The sequence below is a fragment of the Salvelinus fontinalis genome, chromosome 5, assembly GCF_029448725.1.
Source record: "Salvelinus fontinalis isolate EN_2023a chromosome 5, ASM2944872v1, whole genome shotgun sequence".
Taxonomy (NCBI): domain Eukaryota; kingdom Metazoa; phylum Chordata; class Actinopteri; order Salmoniformes; family Salmonidae; genus Salvelinus; species Salvelinus fontinalis.
In genome coordinates this window covers 25520087-25543472 of record NC_074669.1, presented here as the reverse complement: position 1 = coordinate 25543472, position 23386 = coordinate 25520087, and the positions used below count along the sequence as shown (strand labels likewise).

Genomic DNA, 23386 nt, shown 5'->3' with positions numbered 1-23386 from the left:
ATGCCAGGGCGTCCTAAAGCATGGTCCTAGGGCTCAGGTCCTCCGAGAGAGAGAAAGAAAGAGAGAAAGAGAGAATTAGTGAGAGCATACGTAAATTCACACAGGACACCGGATAAGACAGGAGAAGTACTCCAGGTATAACAAACTGACCCTAGCCCCCCGACACATAAACTACTGCAGCATAAATACTGGAGGCTGAGACAGGAGGGGTCAGGAGACACTGTGGCCCCATCCGATGATACCCCCGGACAGGGCCAAACAGGAAGGATATAACCCCACCCACTTTGCCAAAGAACAGCCCCCACACCACTAGAGAGATATCTTCAACCACCAACTTACCATCCTGAGACAAGGCCAAGTATAGCCCACAAAGATCTCCGCCACGGCACAACCCAAGGGGGGACGCCAACCCAGACAGGAAGATCACGTCAGTGACTCAACCCACTCAAGTGACGCACCCCTCCTAGGGACGGCATAAAAGAGCACCAGTAAGCCAGTGACTCAGCCCCTGTAATAGGGTTAGAGGTAGAGAATCCCACTGGAGAGAGGGGAACCGGCCAGGCAGAGACAGCAAGGGCGGTTCGTTGCTCCAGAGCCTTTCCGTTCACCTTCACACTCCTGGGCCAGACTACACTCAATCATATGACCCACTGAAGAGATGAGTCTTCAGTAAAGACTTAAAAGTTGAGACCGAGTCTGCGTCTCTCACATGGGTAGGCAGACCCTTCCATAAAAATGGATATCTATAGGAGAAAGCCCTGCCTCCAGCTGTTTGCTTAGAAATTCTAGGGACAATTAGGAGGCCTGCGTCTTGTGACCGTAGTGTACGTGTAGGTATGTACGGCAGGACCAACTCGGAAAGATAGGTAGGAGCAAGCCCATATAACGCTTTGTAGGTTAACAGTAAAACCTTGAAACCAGCCCTTGCCTTAACAGGAAGCCTGTGTAGGGAGGCTAGCACTGGAGTAATATGATTACATTTTTTGGTTCTAGTCAGGATTCTAGCAGCCGTATTTAGCACTAACTGAAGTTTATTTAGTGGTTTATCCGGGTAGCCGGAAAGTAGAGCATTGCAGTAGTCTAACCTAGAAGTAACAAAAGCATGGATTAATTTTTCTGCATCATTTTTGGACAGAAAGTTTCTAATTTTTGCAATGTTACGTAGATGGGAAAAAAGCTGTCCTTGAAACAGTGTTGATATGTTCGTCAAAAGAGAGATCAGGGTCCAGAGTAACGCCGAGGTCCTTCACAGTTTTATTTGAGACGACTTTACAACCATCAAGATTAATTATCAGATTCAACAGAAGATCTCTTTGTTTCTTGGGACCTAGAACAAGCATCTCTGTTTTGTCCGAGTTTAAAAGTAGAACGTTTTCAGCCATCCACTTCCTTATGTCTGAAACACAGGCTTCTAGCGAGGGCAATTTTGGGGCTTCACCAAGTTTCATTGAAATGCACAGCTGTGTGTCATCCGCATAGCAGTGAAAGTTAACATTTATGTTTTCGAATGACATCCCCAAGAGGTAAAATTCATAGTGAAAACAATAGTGGTCCTAAAACGGAACCTTGAGGAACACCAACATGTACAGTTGATTTGTCAGAGGACAAACCATTCACAGAGACAAACTGATATCTTTCCGACAGATAAGATCTAAACCAGGCCAGAACTTGTCCGTGTAGGCCAATTTGGGTTTCCAATCTCTCCAAAAGAATGTGGTGATCGATGGTATCAAAGTCAGCAAATAGGTCTAGTAGCACGAGGACAGATGCAGAGCCTTGGTCTGACGCCATTAAAAGGTCATTTACCACCTTCACAAGTGCAGTCTCAATGCTATGATGGGGTCTAAAACCAGACTGAAGCGGTATACAAGTATACATTGTTTGTCTTCAGGAAGGCAGTGAGTTGCAGCGCAACAGGTTTTTCAAAAAATGTTGAGAGGAATGGAAGATTCGATATAGGCCGATAGTTTTTTATATTTTCTGGGTCAAGGTTTGGCTTTTTCAAGAGAGGCTTTATTACTGCCACTTTTAGTGAGTTTGGTACACATCCGGTGGATAGATAGCCATTTATTATGTTCAACATAGGCGGGCCAAGCACATGAAGCAGCTCTTTGAGTAGTTTAGTTGGAATAGGGTCCAGTATGCAGCTTGAATGTTTAGAGGCCATGATTATTTTCATCATTGTGTCAAGAGATATAGGACTAAAACACTTAAGTGTCTTTCTTGATCCTAGGTTCTGGCAGAGTTGTGCAGACTCAGGACAGCTGAGCTTTGGAGGAATACGCAGATTTAAAGAGGAGTCCGTAATTTGCTTTCTAATGATCATGATCTTTTCCTCAAAGAAGTTCATGAATTTATTACTGCTGAAGTGAAAGCCATCCTCACTTGGGGAATGCTGCTTTTTAGTTAGCTTTGCGACAGTATCAAAAATAAATGTTGGATTGTTCTTATTTTCCTCAATTAAAAGTTGGAAAAATAGGATGATCGAGCAGCAGTGAGGGCTCTTCGATACTGCACAGTACTGTCTTTCCAAGCTAGTCGGAAGACTCTCAGTTTGGTGTGGCGCCATTTCCGTTCCAATTTTCTGGAAGCTTGCTTCAGAGCTCGGGTATTTTCTGTATACCAGGGAGCTAGTTTCTTATGACAAATGTTTTTAGTTTTTAGGGGTGCAACTGCATCTAGGGTATTGCGCAAGGTTAAATTGAGTTCCTCAGTTAGGTGGTTAACTGATTTTTGTCCTCTGACGTCCTTGGGTAGGCAGAAGGAGTCTGGAAGGGCATCAAGGAATCTTTGTGTTGCCTGAGAATTTATAGCACGACTTTTGATGCTCCTTGGTTGGGGTCTGAGCAGATTATTTGTTGCGATTGCAAACGTAATAAAATGGTGGTCCGATAGTCCAGAATTATGAGGAAAAACATTAAGATCCACAACATTTATTCCACGGGACAAAACTAGGTTCAGAGTATGACTGTGGCAGTGAGTAGGTCCAGAGACATGTTGGACAAAACCCACTGAGTCGATGATGGCCCCGAAAGCCTTTTGGAGTGGGTCTGTGGACTTTTCCATGTGAATATTAAAATCACCAAAAATGTGAATATTATCTGCTATGACTACAAGTTCCGATAGGAATTCAGGGAACTCAGTGAGGAACGCTGTATATGGCCCAGGAGGCCTGTAAACAGTAGCTAGAAAAAGTGATTGAGTAGGCTGCATAGATTTCATGACTAGAACCTCAAAAGACGAAAACGTCATTTTATTTTGAGTGAATTGAAATTTGCTGTCGTAAATGTTAGCAACACCTCTGCCTTTGCGGGATGCACGGGGGATATGGTCACTAGTGTAACCAGGAGGTGATGCCTCATTTAACACAGTAAATTCATCAGGCTTAAGCCATGTTTCAGTCAGGCCAATCACATCAAGATTATGATCAGTGATTAGTTCATTGACTATAACTGCCTTTGAAATGAGGGATCTAACATTAAGTAGCCCTATTTTGAGATGTGAGGTATCACAATCTCTTTTAATAATGGCAGGAATGGAGGAGGTCTTTATCCTAGTGAGATTGCTAAGGCAAACACCGCCATGTTTAGTTTTGCCCAACCTAGATCGAGGCACAGACACAGTCTCAATGGAGATAGCCGAGCTGACTACACTGACTATGCTAGTGGCAGACTCCACTAAGCTGGCAGGCTGGCAAACAGCCTGCTGCCTGGCCTGCACCCTATTTCATTGTGGAGCTAGAGGAGTTAGAGCCCTGTCTATGTTGGTAGATAAGATGAGAGCACCCCTCCAGCTAGGATGGAGTCCGTCACTCCTCAGCAGGCCAGGCTTGGTCCTGTAATTAAGTTATTATTTACACTTTGGATGGCGTATCAATACAGCCAGTCACTACAAAGATACAGGTGTCCTTCCTAACTCAGTTGCTGGAAAGGAAGGAAACCAATTAGGGATTTCACCATGGTGACTTTAAAATAGTTAAAGAGTTTAATGACTGTGATAGGAGAAAACTGAGGATGAATCAACAACATTTTAGTTACTCCCAAATATATATATATATATATATATATATATATATATATATATATATATATATATATATATATGTGTGTATATATATGTATGTATGTGTGTATATATATGTATGTATGTGTGTATATATATGCATTTTTTTTTTACTCTCAAATGCTACAGTGCCTTCAAAACATATTCATACCACTTGACTCTTCCACATTTTGTTGTGTTAGAGCCTGAATTTAAAAAAAGATACCTATGTATATGTATCTTTTTTTAAATTCAGGCTCTAACACAACAAAATGTGGAAGAGTCAAGTGGTATGAATATGTTTTGAAGGCACTGTAGCATTTGAGAGTTTTTAAATAGTATAGAAATGCAGTATTACTGACCGGGCATGCTGGGTACCTGCCCAGGGGCCCCGACCTCCAGGGGCTCCCCATTTGATTTTGTTAGTAACTCTCACTCAGATATGATATTAACATGGCATAAGTCGTGTGTTCATGTGTCAGTCTGAGGGTGTTCAGTGTTGTTTTTGGGTGTTTTAACACTGAGTTATTTTGACAGCTTTGGTTTCAATGTGTGTTTGTGTGTGTGTGTGTGTGTGTGTTGCAGTAGAAGAGAAAAGTGTTGACAGGACCTGTGCTGGCTCTGTAGCATATGGCCTAATTCCCCCAGTGTATTGTGGAATTTTTCACTTTGCAGAAATAGTTGACTATGGCAGATACTCGATTGTACACGTACACACACTCACATATTTGCAGCCAAACCAATGCATCAAACAGCTATTTCCTGCTTCCCCAACCAACAGGATCAGAACCATGTCAGAAGAATCACAACACACACATCTGGCACATTATTAACAGGAGAAAAAGGACTCGGCTACACATATTTTCTGTTCAATTCTGAACAAAAGACATGCTGTATGCAGAAACACAATCTCTCTCTTGCTGCTTCACACACACACACACACACACACACACACACACACACACACACACACACACACACACACACACACACACACACACACACACACACACACACACACACACACACACACACACACACACAGATGCAGCGATGTGACTGAGTGGAGTGTGTTGTGTGTGCTGTACTCTACTGTACAGTCTGGGAGCAGGCCCAGTGATATGTCCATAAATAAAAGCCCCTGCTCCTTCCTCTGCTCCAGGCAGCACCGTGACTTACGAGCCTGGACCTTTAGTGAGGCAAACCACTGGAAAGCTTCATGTTCAAACAGCCAAAACTTCTGAGCCCCTGAGTCACCCACACACTCCACCAAACATGCAAGTCATCCTCCTGGTTCAGTTTCAGGGTTAATAATGTTTGGCCCTTGGCCTCGTAGCATTGTTCAGGGGTTGACTCATGGTTGATCCTCAAACTCATTATGTGCCTCTCTCATTCACTCTTTTTTTCACTGGCTTGTACTTCCTCTCACACTGTGTCTCTACCCCTGGGTTAGATTATGGTTGTCCCTCAGTATCTTGCGCTCCCAGGCCTATTCTAGGGCTAAATTATGTTTGGCCCTGGCTGTGGTTCTCCTCCCCGCTTCTGGGCTGAGTTATGGTTGGCACATCAGGCTAAATGATGTTTGAGTATACTGCCAGGCTTTTTTACTGCCACGGTTCAGGGCTGTTCACAATATGGCTTTTCACTGTCTGGATATTCCTGGACCCGGGTCCATTCCTCAATAATGTTTTAATGTTGGAAAGGTAACCTGATTCGCTTTTGTACACATATCTTCCATTCCGCCCATTGGTGCCACACAGGGAGCACAGCACGTAGGTTGATTTAGGAAGGTGAGGAGACCACATTACCCAGCAGGCTGAGTTTCAACTGTCTTTAGCGCTGTCAACTTTACTCAGCACCAGACTAAAATGCTTTCTGGGAATAAGAGTCCTTTGTTAGGTTAACGCTGCCATTCTAACCGGTCTTGCCGAAAACTGAACACATTTTATTATCCACTCCAGCATTACGTCTCAGTCCTGAGACCCAAGCAAAAATTACCTTTTCATTTGTCTGACTTTCATTTATCTGCATGTCCAGCCCCTATATTTAGCCTCACAGTGGAGTGTGAGGCCATTTTCTTTTTAGGACAACCAGGGCTACAAGTAGAACACAAAACTATTTGATATAAACAGTTGCATTCATGAGTTTTTTTTGACAATCATCAATAAAAAAGTAAGGTCCCACAAAGCAAAATCCTGATCAAAATGAACTCGTATTAAGTTCAGAAATTGTTTGATTTCTATCCAACTAGCCAGTGACAACAGTGTAGAGTTTGGAGATTGTGACAGCAGCTATGTGATCTTATTAGAGTCAATCAATCAATCACATTTATTTATAAAGCCAGCATCAGCAGATGTCACAAAGTGCTATACAGAAACCCAGCCTAAAACCCCAAACAGCAAGCAATGCGATGTAGCGGCACTGTGGCTAGGAAAAACTCTCTAGTTTTTCACAGGCTGTGACGGGTGGCCAGTCCTCTTCTGGCTGTGCCGGGTGGAGATTATAAGAGTACATGGCCATTAAGGCCAGATTGTATTTCAAGATGTTCAAACGTTCATAGTTGACCAGCAGGGCTGTAGAGGGTGCAACAGGTCAGTACCTCAGGAGTAAATGTCAGTTGGCATTTCATAGCTGAGCATTCAGAGGTCGAGACAGCAGGTGCGGTAGAGGGAGAGTCTTAAACAGTAGGTACCACGACAAGGTAGCACGTCCGGTGAACAGGTCAGGGTTCCATAGCCGCAGGCAGAACAGTTCAAACTGAAGCAGCAGGACAACCAGGTGGACTGGGGACAGCCAGGAGTCATCAGGCCAGGTAGTCATGGTCCTAGGGCTCAGGTCCTCCGGGGGGGGGAGGGAGAGAGAGAGAGAATTAGAGGGAGCATACTTAAATTCACACAGGACAACGGATAAGACAGGAGAATTACACCAGATCTAACAGACTGACCCTAGCCCCCCGGCACATAGACTATTGAAGCATAGATACTGAAGACTGAGACAGGGGTGGGTCGGGGGACACTGTGCCCTCGTCCGACGTTACCCCCGGACAGTCCAACCAAGCAGGATATAACCCCACCCACCTCGCCAAAGCACCGCCCCCACACCACTAGAGGGATATCAATAGACCAGCAACTTACTACCCTGAGACAAGGCTGAGTATAGCCCACGATGATCTTCTCCATCATACGAGCCCAGGGGGCGCAAAACCATTACAGTGTTATACTTACTACTGTATGTCCTGGGATTTCCTATGATATTCTACGTAGAAGAACCCCTTACAACTCTTGTGTAGCTTGTGGGCATCATATAGCAAAACATTACATGTCTGTGAGAGTCTCAGCTTTTCATGGATGACTTTTAATAATGTGTAGCTCAAACTCTTCAGACATTTTTGTCCAAAAAAAAGCCTTGGCCCGGGCCCCTTCGGGATCCGCCCTTGTCTCACAAACACCACTCTAGCTCAGCCCCTGTTAATCACACAGACTAAGGGTTGGTATCTACGGATTTAGAAGAAGTACCCAGAAGTAGGTAGTTCAGACACACTATGTTTCAAATGGGTTAGACGATACATCTTATGGTGGGACTCATTGGTGTAATATCAACAAATTCAAGTCGTTACATCTGTACTTGACATAACTCCATACATTTATATTTTGCATTCTGGAAGTTGTCTAATTTTTCATTCCTCCTGTCTGTTTCTCCTCCAGTCATGTTTTTGGCCGCACTAAAGAAAACATTGGCCATGTAGTCCAACAGGAAATACTCCCTCATCTGTTCATGGCTCTGAATATCAACATGAAGAATTGGGCTTTATGAGGAGTTCATGTGTACCCCTCTCCTCTCGCCGCTAGCCCTGGGGTCGCCCTGTCCGCCTGTCCGTCCCCCTCGCCCCTTCCTCCAGGCTGCCCCCCCCCCCCCCCCCCCCCCCATTTTTCCTCTGTCTCTGTGGATCCTCTGTAGAGGAGAGGAGGGTCTTGGTGGGAGCACTAACCCTGCTTCACACTGCCAGCTCTGCAAATAATCAGAGACAACCTCTGATTCACATGTATTAGTCACACTCTGAGACAGCCTTACAGGACTCTTTTCAGTTGTGCACGCACTCACATTCTCACAGACACACATTCCGTCCCACACTATGGTGTACACAAACATAGACTCTCACACTTGAGCAACAACACTTCCAGTTACAGATGCACACTTGCACAGAGTATACAGCATACCCAATACAATGGCTGAGGTTCTCACAGCACATCTCCTCCAAGCTTCTCTCCTCTACCTGTGGAGTCTGGATCTCTGTTTCCATACAGTGTTGTTCGCATCAGGATATTAGGAAAAGTGGTTGTCTGTCAGTGGGTGGGTCTGTTAAGGGACTATCATCCATTAGTTCAGCTAACTTTACCTTAACAGGCTGCCACCCCAGGCAGACTAGTATGAGTATTCTAGTGTTTATGCACTGAACCATGGCATACCATGTGATCGTTTGTTTGATCAATTGGTTCATTTAAGGACTATGAATATACAGTGGTTCCTCCTTTTAAAAGTTGCAGCGTACTGCGGCACAGCTTGCATGGGGACGCAGAATTCTAACCACTGGAACCATTCATGCTAGTTAGTGCTAGTTTGACCACCAGAGGGAATCTTTGAGAATCATTTGATAGCCTTCAATAATGGCTGTACTAGAGAATGCGGACACACAGGAGAACGGGGTTCAATTCCCCGAAGGGAACGAAGGACTAGGCTGTCCTTGTAAATAAGAATTTGTTCTTAACTGATTCCATATGTGTTATTTCATAGTTGTGATGTCTTCACTATTATTCTACAATGTAGAAAATAGTATAAATAAAGGAAAAACACTGCAATGAGTAGGTGTGTTCAAACTTTTGACTGGTACTTGCTTAATTAATTTGATTAATATTATGGTGTTTCTATTCCAAGACAAACAAAAAACCCTCTGGGTTTCCGTTAGGATGGAATGGAAAATATGGCGCTGTACAACGTGACGGTCGGTAGTACAGTACTGGGCTATTTACGGGCAGGGCAAACGGGAGACCGGGGTTCTATTCCCAATGGGGAGGAAGGAGTAGGCTGTCCTTGTGCATTTTTTTCTTTATTTTATTTCACCTTTATTTCTAGGTTAGCTAGTTGAGAACAAGTTCTCATTTACAACTGCGACCTGGCCTAGATAAAGCAAAGCAGTGTGACAGAAACAACAACACAGAGTTACACATTGAATAAACAAGCATACAGTCAATAACACAATAGAAAAAAATAAAGTCTATTTACAGTGTGTGCAAATGGCATGAGGAGGTAAGGCAATAAATAGGCCATAGTAGCAAAGGAATTACAAATTAGCAGATTAACACTGGAGTGATAGATGAGCAGACGATGAGCAGATGATGGTGTGTAAGTAGTGATACTGGTGTGCAAAAGACCAGCAAAGTAAATAAAAACAATATGGGGATGAGGTAGGTAGGTTACACTAAGAGCATAACATTTCTACACCCTAATTTTCTAATTCTAGTCTAACCAATACCCAAATGGAGATTAAGTGAAACTAAAAATCTCATTGATTTATCAAGACCAGTCCCCAGAGCAGCGCGAAACTGTGCTATTGCTTCTAACTTCAATATGCCCTTTTTTCCAATTTTCGCCTAAAATGAAATACCCAAATCTAACTGCCTGTAGCAAGGATATGCATATTCTTGGTACCATTTGAAAGGAAACACTTCGAAGTTTATGGAATTGTGAAAGGAATGTAGTAGAATATAACATAATAGATCTGGTAAAAGATAATACAAAGAAAAAACCAACCGTTCTTTTGTATTTTTTGTACCATCATCTTTGAAATTCAAGAGAAAGGCCATAGTGTATTATTCCAGCCCAGGTGCAATTTAGATTTTGGACACTAGATGGCATCCGTGTATGTGCAAAGTTTTAGCCTGATCCAATGAACCATTGCGTTTCTGTTCAACATTTTGTATCAAGACTGCCCAAATATGCCTAATTTGTTCATTAATAACTTTTCATGTTCAATATTGTAACGGTGGTTACAACCGAAGAGGAGGAGTAGTGATGGAACCAAGGCGCAGCGGGTTGTGAATACATAATTTATTTAAAGAAAACACGAAAACACGAACTTCACTATAAACTAACAAAAACAACAAACGGAGTAGACAGACCTGGACGACGAACTTACATTAAACACGAAGAACGCACGAACAGGGAAAATAGACTACACAAAATGACGATGTACAAAAACAAACCGAACAGTCCCGTATGGTGCGACAAACACTGACACAGGAGACAGCCACCCACAACGAACATGTGAAACAACCTACCTAAATATGACTCTCAATTAGAGGAACGCCAAACACCTGCCTCTAATTAAGAGCCATACCAGGCAACCCTAAACCAACATAGAAACAGACAACATAGAATGCCCACCCAAACTCACGTCCTGACCAACTAATACATACAACAAACTAACAGAAATAGGTCAGGAACGTGACAAATATTGTGCACTCTCCTCAAACAATAGCATGGTATTATTTCACTGTAATAGCTACTGTAAATTGGACAGTGCAGTTAGATTAATAAGAATTTAAGCTTTCTGCCAATATCAGATATGTCTATGTCCTTGGAAATGTTCTTGTTACTTACAACCTCATGCTAATCGCATTAGCTTACATTAGCTCAACCGTCCCGTGGAAGGGACACCGATCCCAAAGAAGACCTACACCACTTTTTAACCTGTCTAGCCCCGGGGTGCCGCTCGCGCCACACCCCCCCCACCCCCACTGAAAAGGCAGAGCAGAGAAGGCAGAGAAATTCAAAAACATTTTTTTTTTTTTATATTTAACTTTCACACATTAAAGTCCAATACAGCTAATGAAAGACACAGATCTTGTGAATCCAGCCGACATGTCCGATTTTTAAAATGTTTTACAGGGAAGACACAATATGTAAAGATGTAAATCTATTAGCTAAACACATTAGCATAATCCACCATCTTTTCTTTGTCCACCAACACCAGTAGCTATCACCAATTCGGCTAAACTAAGATATTGATAGCCACTAACCAAGAAAAAAGCTCATCAGATGATAGTCTGATAACATATTTATGGTATAGGATAGGTTTTGTTAGAAAAATGTGCATATTTCAGGTAGAAATCATAGTTTACAATTGCACCCACCGTCACAAATGGACTAGAATAAATACAATGAGCAACGTTTTTACCTAACTACTAATCATCAAACATTTCGTAAAAATACACAGCATACACTAATTGAAAGACACAGATCCTGTGAATACAGACAATATTTCAGATTTTCTAAGTGTCTTACAGCGAAAACACAATAAATCGTTATATTAGCATAGCACATGTGCAAACATTACACCAGCATTGATTCTAGCCAAAGAGAGCGATAACGTAAACATCGCCAAAATATATTAATTTTTTCACTAACCTTCTCAGAATTCTTCAGATGACACTCCTGTAACATCACATTACAACATACTTATACAGTTTGTTCGAAAATGTGCATATTTAGCCACCAAAATCATGGTTAGACAATGAGAAAAGTAGCCCAGCTGGTCAGAAAATGTCCTGCGCCACATTAGACAGTGATCTAGTCGTATACATAAATACTCATAAACGTGACTAAAAAATATAGGGTGGACAGCGATTGATAGACAATTTAATTCTTAATACAATCGCGGATTTACATTTTTTAAATTATCCTTACTTTTCAATACAGTTTGCGCCAAGCGAAGCTACGTCAAAAAAGATGGCGTCCTAAGCCATTAACATTTTTCGACAGAAACACGATTTATCATAATAAATTGTTCCTACTTTGAGCTGTTCTTCCATCAGAATCTTGGTCAAAGAATCCTTTCTTGGGTCTAATCGTCTTTTGGTCGAAAGCTGTCCTCTTGCCATGTAGAAATGCACATTGCGTTCGGCATGAACTGGAACGGTGCCCAGAGATTCACAGTATCTCAGAAATACATGTCCCAAAATCGCACTAAACAGATATAAATTGCTATAAAACGCTTTAAATTAACTACCTTATGATGTTTTTAACTCCTATAACGAGTAGAAACATGACCTGAGAAATATAACTGGCTACACTAATGCTTGGAAAAACAGTAGGTCGGTGTCCTCCGCGCGCCTTACGCACCTAGAAAAGAGTTCCTACCTCCACGTGTTTTTGTTTTATAGGGGCTGTGATTGGGCAATCGATACCATTCAAAGCGTCATCACGTAAAGGCATCCAGGGGAAGACGTAAGCAGTGTCCGTATACTCATAGCAATAACAGTGGCCTTAAAACTGACTCCAGAACAGGGGCCAAAATGTGTGAAATCTGACTCCATGTCAGGGAAATTGCTGTAGAATGAGTTCTGTTCCACTCAGAGACAAAATTTCAACGGCTATAGAAACTATAGACTGTTTTCTATCCAATAATAATAATAATATGCATATTGTACGATCAAGAATTTTGTAGGAAGCCGTTTCAAAAATTACACGATTTCCATAAATAGTGACAACAGCACCCCCTAGCCTTAACATTAACAGCACATTACTCAACACTAGTGAGACTCATGCCGCCTACGGTAGACCTACTGTAAATATAAAAATATGACATGACTCTCCGCCAATAATTACATATAGAGGATTGGAGGATATTTCTGTAATTCAGTGATATTTATTCCCATAGTAATTTGTTAATGATCAATAACTAAATAAACATTGTCATTTTGAAAGAGTATTTTATTAATGAAAGCATAAAGATGCCATTTAGTTACATTGTTTTAGTTTGAACATGCAGACTGGCAATGAACAACAGAACAGCGGGAACATTTCCTTAGTCAGTGCCATTATTAGTGCAATACCCCTTAAAGTGTTGCCAGTGAGGTGGGGTGGGGGTCCACCCCCTCCCTTCCCCATTGGCCAGGTCGGTCTTCTGTGCGCGGCTCTGCTACCCATCCCATGCCCCCTGCCCTCGTGCCTTGAACCTCGCGTGCTTTCAGTGGATACAGCTGGAGAACTGCAAGGTAGTCCCATTGTGCACCACTCTGAAGCCATGACCAAAACATATTGTTCTGCTAATAACAGGGTTAATAATATATCTGTGAGAATACCCAACAGGCTTTTATATAATTCTAAATTAATAATAATAATCGCTTTGTTTAAAAAATAACAATATTTTGGAGATTTCAAATAACGTAAAATGAGTGAGGAAAAGGCCATTCTTGAATATTGGGTGAGACATTGTTACTCATTTGTAAATTAAGCCAGTTTTTTATTTATAATTATTTATTTCTGTTTTTAGAGGGAGAAAAAACAAAAACCTACAGTCATCTCATGGGTCTCCCAGTCGAGGCCAGCACGGGTATTGAACTAGCATCGTCTGTAGCAACACAGCTTGCACTGTAATGAAGTGTCTTAGACTGTTGTGGCCCTCAGGCACTGTACAACGTTACCGGTCGGGAGTGGCCTACAGTACTACAGTAAGAGCAAAATAATCAAAAAAATAAATAATAATAAAAACCTTAGTGTAACAACAGTTTTAGTTGTCTGTACATTATGCCTTGAATCTATTCTTCTGCGCCCAGAATTCTGCTCCTTTTACTCTCTGTTCTGAATGCACTATTTGTTGACTTCTGTAACTGTAAAAGCCTTGGTTTCATGCATGTTAACAATAGAAGCCTCCTCCCTAAGTTTGTTTTATTCACTGCTTTAGCACACTCCACCAACCCTGATGTCCTAGCCGTGTCTGAATCATGGCTTAGGAAGGCCACCAAAAATCTTGAAATTTCCATCCCTAACTATAACATCTTCCGACAAGATAGAAATGCCAAATGGGGCGGAGTTAGCCTGCAGAGTTCTGTCATGCTATCCAGGTCTGTGCCAAAACAATTCGAGCTTCTACTTTTAAAAATCCACCTTTCCAGAAACAAGTCTCTCACCGTTGCTGCTTGTTATAGACCTCCTTCAGCCCCCAGCTGTGACCTGGACACCATATGTGAACTGATTGCCCCCCATCTATCTTCAGAGTTCTTACTGTTAGGTGACATAAACTGGGATATGCTTAACACTCTGGGCGTCATACAATCTAAGCTAGATACCCTCAATCTCACACAAATTATTATGGAACCTACCATGTATAAACCCAAATCCGTAACCATGGACATATAGATATCATCCTGACCAAATTGCCCTCTAAATACACCTCTGCTGTCTTCAACCAGGATCTCCGCGTTCACTGCCTCATTGCCTGCGTGCGTGATGGGTCCGCGGTCAAATGACTACCCCTCATCACTGTCAAACGCTCCCTAAAACACTTCAGCGAGCAGGCCTTTCTAATCGACCTGGCCCAGGTATCCTGGAAGGAAATTGACCTCATCCCGTCAGTAGAAGATGCCTGGTTGCTCTTTAAAAGTGCTTTTCTTGCCATGCCCATGCAACAAATGTAGAACTAAGAACAGATATAGCCCTTGGTTCACCCCAGACTTGACTGCCCTTGACCAGCACAAAAACATCCTGTGCCGTTCTGCATTAGCATCGAATAGCCCCCGTGATTTCCAACTTTTCAGGGAAGTCAGGAACCAATATACTCAGTCAGTTAGGAAAGCAAAGGCTAGCTTTTTCAAACAGAAATTTGCATCCTGTAGCACTAATTCCAAAAAGTTTTGGGACACTGTAAAGTCCATGAAGAATAAGAGCACCTCCTCCCAGCTGCCCACTGCACTGAGGCTAGGAAACATTGTCACCACCGATAAATCTACGATAATCGATCATTTCACCACACATTTTTCTACGGCTGGCCATGCTTTCCACCTGGCTACCCCTACCCCGGCCAACAGCTCAGCACCCCCTGCAGCAACTTGCCCAAGCCCCCCCTGCTTCTCCTTCACCCAAGTCCAGACAGCTGATGTTCTGAAAGAGCTGCAAAATCGGGATCCCTACAAATCAGCTGAGCTAGACAATCTGGACCCTCTCTTTCTAAAATTATCTGCCGAAATTGTTGCAACCCCTGTTACTTTTGTTCAACGTCTCTTTTGTATTGTCTGAGATTCCCAAAGATTGGAAAGCTGCCGCGGTCATCCCGCACTTCAAAGGAGTAGAAACTCTAGACCCAAACTGTTATAGACCTATATCCATCCTGCCCTGCCTTTCTAAAATCTTCGAAAGCCAAGTTAACAAACAGATCACCGACCATTTTGAATTCCACCATACCTTCTCAACTATGCAATCTGGTTTCCGAGCTGGTCATGGGCGCACCTCAGCCACGCTCAAGGTCCTAAACGATATCATAACCGCCATCGATAAGAGACAATACTGTGCAGCCGTCTTCATCGGCTTTCAACTCTCTCAATCACCGCTTTTTTATCGGCAGACTCAGTAGCCTTGGTTTCTCAAATGACTGCCTCGCCTGGTTCAACTACTTCTCAGATAGAGTTCAGTGTGTCAAATCTGAGGGCCTGTTGTCCGGACCTCTGGCAGTCTCTATGGGGGTGCCACAGGGTTCAATTCTCAGGCCGACTCTTTTCTCTGTATACTTCAATGATGGCGCTCTTGCTGCTGGTGATTCTCTGATCCACATCTACGCAGACGACACCATTCTGTATACATCTGGCCCTTCTTAGGACACTTTGTTAACAAACCTCCAAACGAGCTTCAATGCCATACAACGCTCCTTCTGTGGCCTCCAACTGCTTTTAAATGCTAGTAAAACTAAATGCATGCTCTTCAACCCGATTTGTTGCCCGCACCCGCCCGCCCGACTAGCATCACTACTCTAGACGGTTCTGATTTAGAACATGTGGACAACTACAAATACCTAGGTGTCTGGTTAGACTGTAAACTCTCCTTCCAGACTCACATTAAGCCTCTCCAATCCAAAATGAAATCTAGAATCGGCTTCCTATTACGCAACAAAGCATCCTTCACTCCTGCTGCCAAACATACCCTCGTAAAACTGACTATCCTACCGACCCTTGACTTCGGCGATGTCATTTATAAAATAGCCTCCAACACTCTACTCAGCAAACTGGATGCAGTCTATCACAGTGCCATCCGTTTTGTCACCAAAGCCCCATATACTACCCACCACTGCGACCTGTATGCTCTCTTTGGCTGGCCCTCGCTACATATTCGTCGCCAAACCCACTGGCTCCAAGTCATATATAAGTCTTTGCTAGGTAAAGCCCCGCCTTATCTCAGCTCACTGGTCACCATAGCAACACCCACCCGTAGCACGCTCTCCAGCAGGTATATTTCGCTGGTCATCCTCAAAGCCAACACTTCATTTGGCCGCCTTTCCTTCCAGTTCTCTGCTGCCAATGACTGAAACGATTTGCAAAAATCACTGAAGCTGGAGTCTTATATCTCCCTCTCTAACTTTAAGCACAGCTGTCAGAGCAGCTTACCGATCACTGTACCTCTACACAGCCAATCTGTAAATAGCACACCCAACTACCTCATCCCCATATTGTTCTTTATCCTCTTGCTCTTCTGCACCCCAGTATCTCTACTTGCACATCATCATCTGCACATCTATCACTCCAGTGTTAATGCCAAATTGTAATTATTTCGCCTCTACATTTAAGCATGCTGTACATAGATTTTTCTCTTGTGTAATTGACTGTACGTTTGTTTGTGTAACTCTGTTGTTGTTTTTGTCGCACTGCTTTGCTTTATCTTGGCCAGGTCGCAGTTGTAAATGAGAACTTGTTCTAAACTGGCAGGTTGGTTAAACCTGGTTAAATAAAGGTGAAATTAAAAATAAAATAGTAAGTAAAACTGAAGTTGTGCACAATTATCAGTTTCTTTTTAGGTTTATGTCACCCATTCATTGTCAGTTAGACACAGTAGGACCCAAAAGCATAATCAGTGCTCTAACACCCCCTTGCGCTGGTCTGGAGCAATGAAGTGGTAACGCAGGGTACAGTACTAAACCACAAATTACGTCTGAATCCCGCGGCATAAGCTCGCAATTTTTAAAGGAGGAACTACTGTATAAATAGGAAATTCATATAATTTCCTCATGTCTGATGTCTATGTTGTTGTTCCCCTTTCAGGCCGTGTAACCCCGGAGCAGCTGTGTTCCTACGTGCAGCTGTTTAAAAGTAGCTGGGGAGCTCTAGAGAGTAACTGTGGGGTGCTCCAGCTTGGCCTGGCCACCGCCCAGACCCTCCGCCACCCCACCCTGCCCCGCTGGGACGCCTGCCTGGCTTTCGAGAGACTGCTGCTGCAGGTACCGCATGTACACTATACACACCGATCCCGATCACACCCAATTAGGCCTAACTTTTTACGGGTATAAGGCCCTCTCCCGCCCTCCTTTCGGCAAATCCGACCATGACTCCTTCTTGCTTCTCCCTGCCAACAAACAAAAACTTGAGGGAAGTTCCGGTGGTCAGTTCTGTAAAGCATTGGTCAGACCAATCAGAATTCATGCTCCAAGACTGTTTTGATCATGTGGACTGGAATATGTTCCGGGTCGCATCTGAAGATGGCATCAATGAATTTGCAGACTCAGTCACCGGATTCATAAAAAAATGCATAGATGATGTGATGCTGACAGTGTCTTTCAAAACTTAACCAAATCACAATCCGTGGATCGATAGCAGCCTTGTAGAAAAACTGAGAGAGAGAGATACTGGGGACAATAGTATGGTTAAACAGTACTAATACGACCTACGCAGATTGATCAAGATGGCGAAACAGAAGTATAGGGACAAAGTGGAGGAGCAATTCAGCAGGTCAGACACAAGGCATATGTGGCGGAGACTCCTAGCGATCACGGATTACAAAAACAAACGCCACCATACCGGACGAGTTAAACACCTTTTTCTCACGGTTGGAGCACAATGACCCTGAGCTGCAGAGGAGAGCCCCTGATGACAATGTAGGCTACATACTCACAGTCCCCACTGAGGACATACAGGGCCTTCGGAAAGTACTCAGACCCCTTGACTTTTTACACATTTTGTTACGTTACAGCCTCATTCTAAAATGGATGAAATAAAAAACAATCCTCAGCAATCTACACACAATACCCCACAAAGCGAAAACAGGTTTTTAGAGATTTTTACAAATGTATTGAAAATGAAAAAACAGATACCTTATTTACATAAGTATTCAGACCCTTTGATATGAGACTCAAAATTGAGCTCAGGTGAATTCTGTTTCCATTGATCATCCTCGAGATGTTTCTACAACTTGATTGGAGTCCACCTGTGGTAAATTCAATTGATTGGACATGATTTGGAAAGGCACACACCTGTCTTTATTAGGTCCCACTGTTGTCAGAGCAAAAACCAAGCCAGAAGGTCAAAGGAATTGTCTGTAGAGCTCCGAGACAGGATTGTGTCGAGGCACAGATCAGGGGAACGGTACCAAAAAATGTTTGCTGCATTGAAGGTCCCCAAGAACACAGTGGCCTCCATCATTCTTAAATGGAAAATGTTTGGAACCACCAAGACTCTTCCTAAAGCTGGCCGCCCGACCAAACTGAGGATTCGGGGGAGAGAAGGGCCTTGGTCAGGGAGGAGACCAAGAACCCGATGGTCACTCTGACAGAGCTCCTGAGTTCCTCTGTGTAGATGGGAGAAACTTCCAGAAGGACAACCATCTCTGCAGCATTCCACCAATTAGGCCTATTAGGTAGCGTGGCCAGACGGAAGCCACTCCTCAGTAAAAGGTACATGACAGCCCGCTTGGAGTTTGCCAAAAGGCACCTAAAGACTCTCAGACCATGAGAAACAAGATTCTTTGGTTTGATGAAACCAAGATTGAACTCTTTGGCCTGAATGCTAAGCATCACATCTGGAGAAAAACTAGCACCATCCCTACGGTGAAGCATGGTGGGGGCAGCATCATGCTGTGGGGATGTTTTTCAGAGGCAGGGACTGGGAGACTAGTCAGGATCGAGGGAAAGATGAACGGAGCAAAGTACAGAGAGATCCTTGATGAAAACCTGCTCCAGAGCGCTCAGGACCTCAGACTGGGGCAAAGGTTTACCTTCCAACAGGACAACGACCCAAAGCACACAGCCAAGACAACGCAGGAGTGGCTTCGGGACAAGTCTTTGAATGTCCTTTTGTGGCCCAGCCAGAGCCCGGACTTGAACCCGATCGAACATCTCTGGAGAGATCTGAAAATAGCTGTGCAGCAACGCTTCCCATCCAACCTGACAGAGCTTGAGAGGATCTGCAGAGAAGAATGGGTGAAACTCCCCAAATACAGGTGTGCCAAGCTTGTGGCGTCATTCCCAAAAAAGATTCGATGTTGTAAACGCTGTCAAAGTTTTATTTGTAATAAATTGGCAAACATTTCTAAAACCATTTTTTTGGGGTCAATTTTAGAATGCGGCTGTAATGTAACAAAATGTGTAAAAAGTCAAGGAGTCTGAATACTTTCCGAAGGCGCTGTATCTACCTCAATTTCCCTGCACATCGACTTGGTACTGGTACCCCATGTATATAACTAAGCTATTATTGCTCATTGTGAATTTATTCCTTGTGTTACTATATATTTTTTATTACTCTTATTATTATTGTTGTTTTATTTTTTGTATACTGCATAGTTGGGAAGGGCCCGTAAGTAAGCATTTCACTGTTAGTGTACACCTGTTGTTATCACGTTCTGACCTTAGTTCCTTTTTTATGTCTTTATTTTAGTTGGTCAGGGCGTGAGTTGGGGTGGGCATTGTATGTTGTTTTTCTATGTTTTGTTCTGTTGTTATATTTCTATGTGTTTGGCCTAGTATTGTTCTCAATCAGAGGCAGGTGTCCGTCGTTGTCTCTGATTGGGAGCCATATTTAGGTAGCCTGTTTTCTAGTGTGTTTTGTGGGTGGTTGTTTCCTGTGTTAGTGTTTGCACCATACGGGACTGTTTCGGTTGTTTGTTCGTGTTTTGTTACTTTCTGTGTTCATTTTGATTTATTAAAAATCTATTATGGACACTTACCACGCTGCACATTGGTCCGATCCTTGCTACTCCTCCTCAGACGAAGAGGAAATCCGTTACAGAACCACCCACCAAAAAAGGACCAAGCAGCGTGGTAACCAGGAGCAGAGGGTTCTGGACTCCTGGACTTGGGAGGAAATTTTGGACGGCAAAGGACCCTGGGCACAGCCGGGGGAGTATCGCCGTCCGAAAGAGGAGCTGGAGGCAACTAGAGCGGAGCGGCGCCGCTATGAGGAATTGGCGCGAGTTAACAGGCACGAGAGGCAGCCCCAGATTTTTTGGGGGTGGGGGGGGGGGCACACGGGTAGATAGGCGGACTCAGGTAGGAGACCGTGCTTACCGTGGCGAGAGAGTGACTGGGCAGGCACCGTGTTATGCGGAGAAGCGCAAGTTGTCCCCAGTGCGCACGCATAGCCCGGTGCGCTACATCACGGCTCCTCGAATCGGCCGGGCTAGAGTAGGCATCGAGCCAGGAGGGATGATGCCGGCTCAGCGCATCTGGTCTCCAATGCGTCTCCTCGGCCCGGGGTATACTGCGCCAGCCCTACGCACTCCCTGCACTTGCCGGGCTACAGGGGGGATCCAGCCAGGACGAGTGGTGCTAGCTCTGCGCTCGAGACCGCCAGTGCGCCTCCACGGTCCAGTGCATCCGGTGCTTCAGCCAAGGACAAGGCCTCCTGCATGTCTCCCCAGCCTGGTGAGTTCTGTGTCTGTGCTAAGCACTAACCCTCCTGCATGTCTCCCCAGCCTGGTGAGTCCTGTGCCTTCTCCCAGAGCCAGGCCTTCTGTGTGTCTCTCCAATCCAGTGATAATCCATGGCAAGAAGCCTCCAGTGATAATCCATGGCACGAAGTCTCCAGTGATGATCCATGGCACGAAGCCTCCAGTGATAATCCATGGCAAGAAGCCTCCAGTGATGATCCATGGCACGAAGCCTCCAGTGATGATCCATGGCACGAAGCCTCCAGTGATGATCCATGGCACAAAGCCTCCAGTGATGATCCATGGCACGAAGCCTCCGGTGATGATCCATGGCACAAAGCCTCCAGTGATGATCCATGGCACGAAGCCTCCGGTGAGGATCCATGGCACGAAGCCTCCGGTGAGGATCCATGGCATGAGGCCTCCAACGAAGGACGTCAGTCCGGAGCCTCCAGCGACGCCTTCTAGTCCGGAGCCTCCAGCGATGCCCTCTAGTCCAGAGCCTCCAGCGTCGCCCTCTAGACCGGAGCCTCCAGCGTCGCCCTCTAGTCCGGAGCCTCCAGCATCGCCCTCTAGTCCGGAGCAGCCAGAGTCTCCCTCCAGTCCGGCGCAGCCAGAGTCTCCCTCCAGTCCGGCGCAGCCAGAGTCTCCCTCCAGTCCGGCGCAGCCAGAGTCTCCCTCCAGTCCGGCGCAGCCAGAGTCTCCCTCCAGTCCGGCGCAGCCAGAGTCTCCCTCCAGTCCGGCGCAGCCAGAGTCTCCCTCCAGTCCGGCGCAGCCAGAGTCTCCCTCCAGTCCGGCGCAGCCAGAGTCTCCCTCCAGTCCGGCGCAGCCAGAGTCTCCCTCCAGTCCGGCGCAGCCAGAGTCTCCCTCCAGTCCGGCGCAGCCAGAGTCTCCCTCCAGTCCGGCGCAGCCAGAGTCTCCCTCCTGTGCGGCGCAGCCAGAGTCTCCCTCCTGTGCGGCGCAGCCAGAGTCTCCCTCCTGTGCGGCGCAGCCAGAGTCTCCCTCCTGTGCGGCGCAGCCAGAGTCTCCCTCCTGTGCGGCGCAGCCAGAGTCTCCCTCCTGTGCGGCGCAGCCAGAGTCTCCCTCCTGTGCGGCGCAGCCAGAGTCTCCCTCCTGTGCGGCGCAGCCAGAGTCTCCCTCCTGTGCGGCGCAGCCAGAGTCTCCCTCCTGTGCGGCGCAGCCAGAGTCTCCCTCCTGTGCGGCGCAGCCAGAGTCTCCCTCCTGTGCGGCGCAGCCAGAGCCGCCCGTCAGTCCGGCGCAGCCAGAGCCGCCCGTCAGTCAGGAGCTGCCCGTCACTCCGGCTGCGCCGGAGTCTCCCGTCTGACCAGCGCTGCCGGAGTCTTTCGTCTATTCGGGGCCCGCTGAAAGGGTCCCCAGTCCGAGGTCGGCGGCGAAGGTCGCCGCTCCAAAGGCGCCACATAAGTGGGCCAAGACTATGGTGGAGTGGGGTCCACGTCCCGCACCAGAGCAGGATTTATTAAAAATCTATTATGGACACTTACCACGCTGCACATTGGTCCGATCCTTGCTACTCCTCTTCAGACGAAGAGGAAATCCGTTAGTTGTTTACAAAGCATGTGACAATAAAAATTTGATTTGATCTTCAATGAGGGAACATTTTCCACAGGTCTTCATACAAAGTGCTACTCTGATTCCACGGAGGAAAATGAGCAAGCATCACGGCCGCTCCAGGCTTAGCAGGCTAATGAGTCAATTTTGGATAAGTAGATCTGAGAGTCCAGCGAGTTGAGCACCTATCCTCATCAGAGCAGAGTGGTAATGATAACAGGAAGTAACATGGGTTAACATTGACCTCTGACCCAACAGTCCATTAGCCAGTTAAAATTGGGCCTTCTCTATAAACAGGGCTCTCTCTCCCTATTAAACAGATAGTACATTATTCCGGGGCTGGGGCCATGCGGTGGCTGTGCAGTCAGGCCTGGTGTATGTAAACACAGCCGTCCCAGACCATCTCAGACTGTCTCAGGGTCCAGTGCAGGGGGAGAGAGAGGGGGGTTTATTCCTGGGTTACCTGACAGTGAGTAAACTCCATTAGCTATCTGCTCTGCATTCCCTCCCACTGTAATCCCCTTTGACTAAACACAGGAAGGAAGAGATGGGTAAATAACTCACTTCTCTGATAAACCAAGCAACTTTTTCTCTCTCTCTCCTTCCCTGAAGTAAATTGAATGGATTGGTTTGACTAAAACAGTAACAGTGTCAGGATATGTCCATGTTGGTGTGTGGCATGTCTGTAGATCAGAGTGACACAGATATGAGCAGAACACAACATGCTGAACAACGGAAGAGAGGCTAGGAGGGGGAGATGGGGAGAGGGAAGGAGATGAAGAGAGAGGGGGAAAGACGGAGTAAAGATGGAGAGAGATATCTATGAAGTAAGACAGAGAGTCTCTGAAATTGTGCTAGAGAGACTCAGGGACTTCCAGGCCCCTGCTGTTCACACTGTGAAGTGGCCCTCTGTCTCCACCGGGCTTACCGGTCCCTCCCTTCCCCCAGTGTTGAGGGGGTGTCTGGGGAATGGATGAGAGGACAGTCAGTCCAGGTCACCCCAGATATGAGGCTGTAAAGAGACGGTAGGGAGTCTAAGGGGTCAGCAGCACTGGACTCCTGGATGACTCACACCAGCATGTCAGTCATTCACACTCAT

At 45.3% G+C, this 23386-nt stretch overlaps 1 protein-coding gene across 1 annotated transcript in view; it reads left to right on the top strand.

The window, feature by feature from the left end:
- LOC129855386 (sec1 family domain-containing protein 2-like) overlaps positions 1 to 23386 on the top strand; it is a 180891-nt gene that overhangs the window by 23603 nt on the left and 133902 nt on the right. Inside the window, exon 4 of the mRNA XM_055923002.1 lies at positions 17124 to 17299. Within this exon, the coding sequence (XP_055778977.1) occupies positions 17124 to 17299 (176 nt within the window). The remainder of the gene's footprint in view (positions 1 to 17123; positions 17300 to 23386) is intronic.